Here is an 11,852-nt window from a genome sequence, read left to right as displayed (position 1 = left end):
CCTTGATGTTAGTAACGAACAATCAAACATATGTTGAAAAGAAATAATGAAATAACAACTTTCCGATGGATTTTCAAAAAATCAATTTATCACTATTATGTAACTATTTTCTTTGCTCTGGACATCTACATCACTGTTTGTAGAATGATACACAGATCGAATCCGCATTCTGATGCTTATTGTCTTCAGCGTATCTCTACAAACAATGATTTCTTTCCACGTTTATTGATAATGAATAAAGAAAGGAGAAAAAAAAACAATGAAAACTGATATCATCACACTGGAGGGGTTAGCAATTAATTTGTATTTCATTATATCTTACTTTTTACAACCAGCCTCGCTGAAGTTTCCACTGTACCAACGGAAGTAGTAGCGCGACACGTGAAGGTACCAGAATCTTCCTCATAAGTTGTAGCTATCAGTAGGACAGCATTATTACCTTCATGAATCATCTGAAAATGAAAAGAAAGATTTTTTAATTGAAACTTGAGAACCCAACTGCTCATAATATCCTCGTAAAGTTTAAATTCAAAATTTACCTGAAAATCTGGCGACTGGGGAATTAATAATCCTTCGCGATACCATTGAATTGTTGGCTTTAATTTTGGATGAATGATCTGGGTTTTGAACTGAGCTGGTTGTCCTTCCGATACAATCTGATCCTTCAGGGGCGTTAATTTCGGAAGGAGATCTGGACTTTCCGGCGCTAAACGATGAGTCGAAAGACAAAAGATAATTTAATTAAATTTCATGAAATAAAGTTGAATTTCCCAAAGATGAGATATTAAATCCTTACGTAAGACACGAAGATTAGCTGATGTACTAGCATCTCCAGCGGAATTCTTCGCAACGCATTTATAGACGCCCTCATCCTCCGGGAAAGCTTCCGAAATTCTCAGAGTGCATTGATCGCCTTCTTTCAGCATTTGGAAATACTTCGAGGGCTTTATAATCTGCATAAAAAAAAAACATAATGTATCATTAACTAATCATTTGACTAATTAAACATGATCACTAAATAATTATTAATCATCGTTAATGCTCACTTTATCTCCCTTTTTCCACTGCACCGTGGGACTCGGTTTTCCATTGATTTTACAGGTGAAAGCAACAGAGGCCCCTTCCTTGATAACTTGATCTTTCAGGGGCTCGACAACACCCGGTGCTTTCTCCACTTGAGGGCTCGTCGCTTTCGAGGGTTTAGTGACAGAAGGTTTTAATCCTCGCACTGTGCATTCAGCCTCACAACGTGCCTCACCAGCACGATTTATTGCTACACACTCGTACTTTCCGTTGTCTTCGGTTGTCGTTTCCAGGATAAGAAGTGTGTAGGTATTGTCTTCCTCCAAGGTTTTATATCGAATGTCGGTGACAACTTTCTTTCCATTCTTCAGCCAATAGACATCCATGGGTTTTGTTCCAGTTATTTTTGCATCGAATCTGGCGAGTTGTCCCATTGTCACAGATGTACTTTGAATAGTCGTGACAAAACTTGGTGGAATAGTCCCACCTCTACCAGGTTGTCTTCTACGTTCTTCAACAACAAGATTAGCACTGCATTTGGCTTTACCACCACGATTTTCCGCGATAGCAGAAAATACACCAGAGTCTTCCATAAAGACTTGACGAATGATGAGCACTGATTTTGTACTGAATGTGTAAATCTGAAGATCTGCGGAATTTTTTATTGGAAAGTCCTCTCGATACCACTGGATTTTAGGCAGTGGATCACCATCGAATTCCACCTCGAAGCGCGCTTGCTCTTGTTCAAATGCACGACAGGGCTGGATTTTCTTGGTGAATACTGGAGGATTTGATGGTAAAACGGGTCCCTCAACAATTCGCTCTTGAGTTGTTGCTTTGTGTTCAACTTCTGTGGTTTCAGTAGCTGTTATTTTACGAGTTATCTCAGTATCACCTTTCACCTCCTTCTGCGTTTGTTTCTGCTTGGCGATGTGCACTTCACGGCCATGAACTGCTGATTCGGTGGGTCCTGGAGGATGTTTGCCAGGCCCCTGAAGCCTTTGATTGTCAATGTCAATCTCCGTTACGTACGGCTTTTTCATGCTGACAGTGGACGCGGTGACGTCCTTACTCTCAGTTTTCCTATAAAAAAATTAAATTACGTCATTGTATTTTGTATTAAATCGTACAGTGATAAATGAATCAAAAATAAATAAACAATTACTCACAAGTTCTCCTGATACTGTTGAGCCATTCCCTTAGCTATTGAACTGTTGATGACTTTCTCTCCAGGAATTGCAAATTGATGAGTGGCTTCTCTCAGTCGAGCTTCTTTCAAAAGCTGTTCTTCTTCGAGATTCATCAATTTATTATAATAATCTTCCTTTCTCATTGTTTTGACATTTTTCTGCCAATCAGTGTCCTCTTGTTTGAAGACTTTCTGATTCAGATGATCCGTATTTATTCCAACATTTTGTGCCATGTTCTGATGACGTTCATCAAAAACTCTCTCCAGTTCCGTATTGGTTCGCTCTGATTGATACTGAGTGTGCTCAATATCGTACCATGCTAATTATGAATAATATTATAATTTCATGTTGATAATACACTAGACTAAATACATAAACAACATGCGCATTAATATTTCCAGTGATTGCCTTATGCCGATGATAATTACTAGATCCGGCAAAATGCACATTCCATACTGCTCATAATTGATTTCCATGGCATCATTGTATCATCGATATTATCGCCTATTCGGGGCAAAAATACGACACAATACCTCATTCGTGATGTAGAATCTTTTAAACGATTATTTGACTCCTTAATTTTTTCAAATGGACTGGATTCATCCTTGGGATTCGGTGGTTACATTAAATTGACAAGTTATAAAACCTGTTTTTCCTCGTGATCAGCAAGCACAATAATTTATTAGCAAAATATAAAATTAGAATATTATGCGTTTTCATTTTAAATTAATGCATGCATTTAATGGACGCTGGTTATTATAATCCATACCTGAGAAGTGCTTTCTTAGGAGTTATACGTCGTATTTAATAAAATAGTGTTGACTTTTTTCATTGTCCAGAATTTTGATGATCAGTACAGAAGCATCGTTGGAGAAAGAAGCAGCAGGTTCAACTACACAGGTGCTCAGTTATGGGGGTATGAGGGAGTGGAGGATATCGAGAAGTGACAGTAGGTGTCATTAAATTTTCTTGTTTCCGAATGTGATCAATGTGTCGTATTGATGTATGTATATATATGAATATATATACTCGAAGTAATTGCTTTTAGTTATTTCGAAAAAATGTTCATTTATCGATTGACTGAATTCAAGGGATTTTTCCCCCGAAGAATATTTAAATAGATCAGAATGAAATTTCTTGTCATTAAACAGTTTTCAGTGATCGTGAATATTAAATAAAAATATGAGAAACTAAATGATAGTGAAGATAAATGCATCAATTTTTGTGTGTTACTGTGTTGAAATTGGATAGTGAGAGTTGTTTTATACTCACGTCTCGGTGAATTTTTGAGAACCCCCCTGTAATCATCACTTCGAGGCTTGACAGTCAAAGTTGTTTCACATCGGGTCTCACCGAGTGAATTTCTCGCCACAACTTCGATTTTTCCATGATCGTACTGACGTGTTTTTGGGATGTCCAGATGATACATTCCATCATAAATGAGTTTATAACGTGATCCCTAGAACATTATGAACAACATTAATACGAATATTAAAGTCTACGATGAAGACTAAAATAATGAAATCATTGCACGTCATATAATTGAGGTTAAATCAACTCACATTGATAACAGTGTGACCATTAATTAACCACATAACTCTCGGTTTAGGATGTCCAGTAACACGACAGCAGAATCTAGAACAATCACTCTCTTCAACTTGAACTGGTTCAGGCTTGCTGACAAATACTGGGGCAGCTTTGGGCTTCTCTTCTTCAATTTCCTGTTCAGGAGCCACCTGCCAGGCGGACTCCATTTCTCGAATTTTTTCGATACTCTTCATTCCCTTTGGCAATTGAGAATCATAAATAATTCCTGGCTTTCCAGATGTCTTAATAATAGCCCTCGTCTCATCCATTCCATATAAATTTGTTGCTCTGCATAAATATTCACCACTGTCTTCTGGATAAACCCACCCAAAGTTCATAGCGACGTAACCGAAATCATAAATCGGTGAAAAACGATTTTTATGTGGTAATGGTTTACCATTAAAGAACCATTCCACTTTCATATTGGGATCACCAACTGGAGCCAACTGACATTCAAACTTTGTACTGTTCATTTCCACGAGTTCAGTTTGATTCTGAATTTGTGTGACAAAGCGTGGTGGTTGTTTTTTCTCGGAATCATAGAGATCATCCTCAGTTAAATGAACTTCTGATGTATATTTTTTGATAGTCGCCTCCATTTGCATGAGAGCTTCTGATTTTTTCATGCCCTTTGGCACCTGATTCTGGAGAATAATATTGGGCAGAGTTTTACATGATACCGACGCTTTGGTGATATCTTCTCCCCAATCGTTGATGGCTTTGCAAACATATTCCCCTGAATCTTCTGGGTAAACGTAGAGAATGTCCATTGACACGAATCCCATGTCGTAAATAGCTCTGTAACGATGGCCAGCAGGTATTTGTTTGCCATTTCTGAACCACTCAATCCGCAAAGTTGGATCTTCCTTGGGCTCCACACGACATTCGAATCGCACGGGCTCTGATTCTTCAACGGTAACTGATTGAATATGAGTGATGAATTTCGGTGGTACCCGGGGTAATTCCTCAACAGGTAAAGGCTCGCTAACTGGTCCTCGTTCTAATTCCTTGAGCTTTTCACTGCTCATTCCAGAGGGCAGTTGCGAATCAAAATCAATGGTCTTTTTGGATTTGCAGGTGATAGAAGCTGTTGTCTTTACTGATCCCCATTTATTTGTTGCACGGCAGACATACTCTCCACTGTCTCTGGCATAGGTGTACGATAAATCCAGAGATATGAATCCAAAATCGTTGATTTGGTGAACACGAGAACCTGTGGCAAATGGCCTGCCATTGTGGAACCAATCAATTCTCATTGTTGGATCACCCACTGGTTCCACTCTACAGTCAAAGTGACTCGGTGCTGACTCTTCAACTTCAATATCTTTCAATTCAACAATAAATCTGGGAGGATTGGGAGTGTCTTCTTCAGTTATCAATTCGTCCTTTTTGTAAAGAGCTTCCTCAAGCTTTTGGATACTTTCAGTGCCAGTCTTGAAATTTGATGGCAGTTGAGGCTCCAGAATGATGCCTTGACGTCCACGTACCTGGAGCTTGCAGGAAACTGTTGATTCACCATGACGATTAGTTGCTTTGCACGTGTACAAGCCAGAATCACGCTGATAACAGTTGGATACTTCCAAAATGACAAAACCAAAATCATGTATTGTCTTGATTCTAGTTCCTGCATTGAGGGGCTTTCCATTGTGGTACCATTCTACTCGCATACTTGAATCATTGATTGGTAGTAATTTACATTCGAAATGCGCCAGGGAATTTTCACTCAAGGTCAAGTCAGAGGGAGTTGTTATAAATTCTGGTGGTCTACCAGTGTCGTCATCGGGTATTGTCTGATCCAACTCACTTCCAAGACCCTCCAGTTCAGCGATTTTATCAATCGTTCCCTCCATTCCTTTTGGTAGCTGTGATTCAAGGATAATTGATCGTTTGCCAGTACATTTCATGGTACAAGTTGTCACTGCCTCACCGTAGTCATTAATAGCACGACAACTGTATTCACCCGAATCCTCAGGATAAATTGGTGATATTTCGAGAATGACAAAACCAAAATCACAGAATGTACGGAAACGCGATCCTGTCCTGAGGGGTTTGCCATTCCAAAACCACTCGACTTTGAGTTTTGGATCATCAGTTGGAGTTAAACGAGCTTCAAAGTGAGAGCTTTCACCCTCACGTAATCCATCAATATTACTCAGGGGGACAACGAATACTGGTGCCTTTCCTCGCTCCTCACTTACTTTTTCGTCCTTTGTTTTCACCAATGAATCTTCAAGATTTTGAATCTTCTCCAGTCCTTTTTCCATACCTCTTGGCAACTGGGAATCGAGAATCAAATTTGTTTTAGATTGACATGTTAGTGTTGCCTTTGTCACATCTTCGCCGTATTTATTGACTGCTCGGCATTCGTAAACACCAGAATTCTCTTCGTAGCAGTAGAGAATATCGAGAATGACAATACCAAAATCGTGGAAAGTTCTGTAACGATGTCCATGTGGTAATTTTTTACCATTATAGTACCAATCAACTCGCAGATCTGGATCGGTGACTGGAGTTAAACGAGCTTCGAAGTGAGCAGATTGTCCCTCAACAAGCTTCGTAATGTCCTTTATGTGAGTGATGAACTTCGGTGGCTCTGTACTTGGTGCGGTGGTAACATGAGCTTGATCACCACTGTATGCTTCAAGCTCCCGAATTTTCGCCAAAGAGTCTGGCTGCAGTGAGTCCAAGTAAACCCCGCTCTTACCGAAGCACTTGATGGTAGCTTTGGTAAAGTCTTCACCAAATTTGTTGCTAGCTTTGCACACATATTCCCCGCTGTCGTGCGACATAACCCCAGCGATATCCATCACGACAAAACCAAAATCAGAGACCATTTTGAAACGGGATGAGTGACGTAAGGGCTTGCCATTGTGGAACCATTCGACCTTCATGTTGGGATCACCAACTGGTATCAACGTACACTCGAAGTGAACAGATTGTCCGTCTTTTAGTCCCTCAAGACTCTGTATGTGGGTTGTGAACTTCGGTTTTTGTCCTTTGAATTTATCAACGCACTCCAATTCAACGGATATTTCAGCGGTTCCCCATTTGTTGGTGGCACGACACGAGTAAATTCCTGAATCATCGATCTTTGTGCCAAGGACTTCTAGGACAACCATGCCAAAGGCATATACTGTTCTGGTTCTGTGGCTGGCTTCCAGTGATTTACCATTGTAGAACCACTCGACTTTCATCGTCTGATCACCTGTTGGTGTCAGGGACGCTTCGAAGTGGGCGATTTCTCCTTCGGATAAGTTCATAAGATTTTCAAACTGCGATGTGAAAACTGGTGGATGACCATCATCAACATCTGCTGGCTTTTTCTCCTGTCTCTTGAGAGATTCTTCAAGATCCTGAATGGCTTCGAGTCCCTCTTTACCTTTGGGATGCTGTGATTTTTCAATAATATTCTCTTTACTAGAGCAAAATACCGTCGTTGATGTAAAGGCCTCGCCGGATTTATTGTACGCTTTGCACGTGTAAATTCCCGTATCACGTTCATAAACATCGCAGACATCTAGAGTGACGAAGCCAAAGTCACTTGTCATTTTATATCGTGTACCATGCGCTAATGCTTTGCCGTTGAAGTACCATTCAATTTTAAGATTTGGATCGTCTTTTGGTTCCACTTGACCCTCCAGATGTAGAGCTTCAGTCTCACTGAGCTTGAATTCTGGTTGCAATGGTACTGTCCAAATGGGCTTACCGAATTCATGATCAGGAGCGTCGTCAGGTCGTCTAGATTTATTTCGCAGGGCTTCATCAGTCTCCTGAATTTTTTCTAAACCTGCTTCCCCTTGAGGATGCTGAGTCTGCAGATAAATATTTTGTTTACTCGTGCACTTCAACGTTCCTGTTGTCAATGCAGAGCCCTTGGAGTTGGTGGCTTTCACCGTGACAACACCTGAATCCTCTTCATAGGTGTGATTGATGTCCAGTGCAACGTACCCAAAATCATATGTTGATTTGAATCTAGCACCAGTTGGTATGGGTTTGCCATTGATGAACCATTCAATTTTCATTGTTGGATCCTTCGAAGGTTCGACGTTGCATTCAAAGTGAACATTATCCCCCTCTGTACATTCAACATTATTCAAGTGAGTGATGAATACCGGCTCTTCATAAACTGGTTCAGATTGTTCAGCAGCTCCCACCACTGGCTCTTCCAATTTACTAATTTTTTCAAGAGCATCTGGATGAAGACTGTCACCCAACAGCCAATGACGATCATCAATTTTCAAACTGCAAGTTGACACCGCTTCTCCAAGCAGATTCGTTGCTCTGCACGTGTAAATTGCTGAATCATCAGCTCTCAATCCATTGATAGAAAGTGTCACCAAACCAAAATCAAATGTGCTACGTAACCTAGTTCCAGTTTGAAGGGAAATTCCATTCTTAAACCATTCAGTTCGTAAATGAGGATCGGCACGTGGTTCAATTTGTGCCTCGAGATATACGTGCTGGCCCTCCTGCAATTTATCATAACTCTTCAGATGAGTTGTGAATACTGGTGCCTGTTGGGGAGTTGTGTCGATAAACATTTCTGGAACTTTGTTCATCTCTGCTTCCTTGAGTTGTATCTTCTGCCAGGCATCGGGCTGAATCGAGTCCTTGTCAATGGCAGATTTGGCTTTCACCTTGAGGGATATCGAAGAGACTGCCTCACCAGAATTGTTAATGGCTTTGCAGGAATATACTCCTGAATCCTCAGATATGACGGATGAAATGTCCAGTGTTACAAAACCAAAGTCATGATTCATATGGAAACGCGAGCCCATCTTGAGTTCCACACCGTTGATGTACCATTCAAATCGAAGATTGGGATCACCAACGGGGACAACACGACATTCATAATGTGCCATTTGTCCTTCCCACAGTTCATTGGGACCAGTTAATAATTGTGTGAAAATAGGCTTGTCGAATGTCCTGTCAGGTTCATCAGGTCGCGTTGGCTTGCCAGCTTCGAGTTGAGCTATTTTTCTTTGTGCTTCGGGATGCTGTGTATCTAACAATATATTAGCTTTGCTTTGAATTTTCAGGGAAGCTGTTGTAACTGCTTCACCGAGTGGATTAGACGCACGACACATGTAAATTCCTTCATCTTCGTCTCGCACGTGTCCAATATCCAGCGAAACGAATCCAAAATCATGGACTCTTGTAATTCGCGAGCTATCCTGGAGCGGTTTTTCATCTTTAAACCATTCTACTTTGAGTGATGCATCACCCACTGGTATCAACCGACACTCGAAATGAGCTGTCTGACTCTCCATTATTTTATCAATATTTTGCAGCGGCTGTGTAAACACAGGTCGTTGTCTGGTAATAGCATCCGCTACTTCAGGTCTCTTCCAGGGCTCATGTGATTCTAATTCGCGAATCTTCTCCAGACCCTCTGGCCTTTGGGAATCTTGAATGATACCATCTCGTGGAATGACAACCAGCGAGATTGATGACTCACACTGACCCAAAGCATTGATCGCACGAACCGAGTATTGACCAGCATCTTCTGGTACAGCATGAGTGATGTCCAGTGCGGCATAACCAAAGTCAAAGGTCACGTGCAGACGAGATGCTGAAGGAAGGGGCTTTCCATTGTGATAAAATTCAATGCGTAAATTAGCATCATGCAGTGGTTCAATTTGACATTCAAAATGAGCTGTCTGACCCTCATATATCTGGGTCGTTCCACGTAATTCTGTTACGAATCGCGGTGGTGATAGTGCTGGCTCATCTACCTCCAATCGAGCTGGATGTCCTTGTGCCTCGAGTTCACGAATTTTTTCCAATCCATCCGGATGTTGAGTATCCAAAAGAATATTTCGACGAGAGCCAACTTTAATTGTACACGTGTTAACAGCCTCACCAGCAAGATTTGTTGCTTTGCACATGTAAGTACCAGAGTCCTCAGCATATGCGTACAAAATATCCAGAGCGACGTAGCCAAAATCATGAGTTTTACGAAAACGATGTCCAGTTTTCACCGCAATACCATTAAGGAACCACTCTATCCGCAAATTAGCATCGTTCAATGGCTCAACTCGACATTCCAAATGAGCATGCTCACCCTCTTTAAGGTGATCTAAATTATTCAAAGCTGTCAAGAAAACTGGTTTCTGATGGATTATTTCCTTTTCAGCAACTTCCTTCACCTCGACTGTCTCCAGCTGTCGAATCTTCTCCAGTCTCTGAGAGTCCAGAGTGTCTAAATACAGAGATTGCTTGGAATCAACGCCAATGACACAGGTTGTAACAGCTTCTCCCACAGCATTCGTCGCTTTACACATGTAAGTACCAGAATCTTCTGGGTACGCGTACAAAATATCCAATGCAACATATCCAAAATCGTAAGTAGTTTTGAATTTATGGCCCTGTGGTATTGGTTGTCCATTTCGATACCATTCGACCACCATAGTGGGATCATTAACTGGAGTCAGAGTCGCCTCCAAATGAGCACTCTTGCCCTCAGGCAGGTGTTCAATATTCTTCAGAGGTCGTCCAAATTTGGGCTTTTCAGCAATTACAGTTTCCTCTTGATCCACACGCTTGTATCGTGAATCCCCTTCCAAATACTGAATTTTCTTCAGAGCATTTTCATGCTGAGATTCATGACTGATTGATGCCCGTGATTTAACTGACAGTTGAATTGAACTCTGCTCAGTTCCGTTTCTATTCGTAGCTTGACACGTATATGTCCCAGAATCTTCAGGATAAACAGTCAAGACATCCAACGATGCAAAACCAAAATCACATGTTGTCCTGTATCGATGACCAGTTGACAGGGGTTTACCATTGTGGAACCACTCCACTTTCATGGTATTATCGGGATACGGTTCAATACGACATTCATAGTGAGCACTTTGTCCTTCCACCAGATTCGTTGGTCCATTGAGTTTAACTGTAAACCGAGGTTTTTCGGTCGTTGTTACTTCCTCTTCCTCACGCCTTTGGTATTTGCTGGTATCCTCGAGATGCTGAATCTTGGATAATGCTGTTTCATGCTGTGACTCAAGCTGAAGAGCTGCTTTGGACTGGACAAACAACGTAGCAGATGTTACAGCTTCTCCCAGATCATTAACAGCTCTGCAGGTGTAAGTACCAGAGTCTTCTGGATTCACGTATTTCATGTTCAATGCAACATATCCAAAGTCATGCATTGTGGTAACACGATTGGAAGCTTCGATTGGTACTCCGTTACGCAGCCACTCAACCTTGAGTCTGGAATCACCAACGGGTATGACACGTGCCTCGAAGTGGGCAGCTTGATTCTCAGCTACTCGAAGATCTTTTATTGGCATCGTAAACACTGGTGCCTGAGTCACCGTCTCCTCTTGCACTTGTTTCCTCTGATATCTGGAACTGTCTTCCAAGTGTTGAAGACGTTGAAGCACTTGTTCACGCTGGGACTCCATGTAGATTGACTTCTTCGAATGGACAACAGCTGTTGCTGATGTCATGGCCTCCCCGATGGCATTCTTCGCCCGACATGTGTAAGTACCCGAGTCCTCTGGATAAGCGTACATGATGTCCAGTGCGACAAATCCAAAACTATTCGTCTCGACGAATCGTGAACCAGCTTTGACAGGTACATTATTGTGATACCATTGGACTGTCATTGTTGCATCAGAAACGGGAATAAGTCGACACTCAAAATGCGCACGTTGGCCCTCTTTGATCTCCACGTTCTTCAGAGATGTCGTGAAAATTGGGGCTTGTGTTGTTGTCTCCTCTATGTCCTCGTGACGACGATATTTTGAACGATCCTCGAGATAATGAATTCTCTCTAGTCCTATTTCATTTTGAGTGTTGGTGAGAATTTGAGCTGTAGAACGACAAGTCAGGACACAGGTGACTTCATCACTACCAACAAGATTTACCGCCCGACATGTGTATGTACCAGAATCCTCGGCAATCAAGTCAATCACATCAAGTGCTACGTAACCAAAGTCGTGAATGGGGCGGAATCGGTGTCCTGAAGAAGATATTAATAAAATATTCATTAGTGATGGCTAATAAATAGGCGAATGTGTTTAGGTCTTTAAGGAAAATTGAATT

General features: G+C 41.4%; 1 protein-coding gene across 6 annotated transcripts in view; it reads right to left on the bottom strand.

The window, feature by feature from the left end:
* The window catches only part of Sls (sallimus), a 65,522-nt gene that overhangs the window by 47,012 nt on the left and 6,658 nt on the right, over nucleotides 1-11,852 (bottom strand). For all 6 annotated transcript variants that reach the window (XM_064130842.1, XM_064130843.1, XM_064130838.1 and 3 more), the window contains exons 10-16: nucleotides 3,776-11,769; nucleotides 3,486-3,672; nucleotides 2,193-2,532; nucleotides 1,047-2,106; nucleotides 797-953; nucleotides 540-706; nucleotides 323-452 (exon numbers count right to left, since the gene is read on the bottom strand). In XM_064130842.1, coding sequence (XP_063986912.1) covers nucleotides 323-452; nucleotides 540-706; nucleotides 797-953; nucleotides 1,047-2,106; nucleotides 2,193-2,532; nucleotides 3,486-3,672; nucleotides 3,776-11,769 — 10,035 coding nt within the window. The remainder of the gene's footprint in view (nucleotides 1-322; nucleotides 453-539; nucleotides 707-796; nucleotides 954-1,046; nucleotides 2,107-2,192; nucleotides 2,533-3,485; nucleotides 3,673-3,775; nucleotides 11,770-11,852) is intronic.

This window comes from Diachasmimorpha longicaudata, chromosome 11 (genome assembly GCF_034640455.1).
Source record: "Diachasmimorpha longicaudata isolate KC_UGA_2023 chromosome 11, iyDiaLong2, whole genome shotgun sequence".
Lineage (NCBI taxonomy): Eukaryota > Metazoa > Arthropoda > Insecta > Hymenoptera > Braconidae > Diachasmimorpha > Diachasmimorpha longicaudata.
The sequence above is the reverse complement of the archived record's forward strand: the minus strand, read 5'-3'. Positions and strand labels throughout refer to the sequence as shown.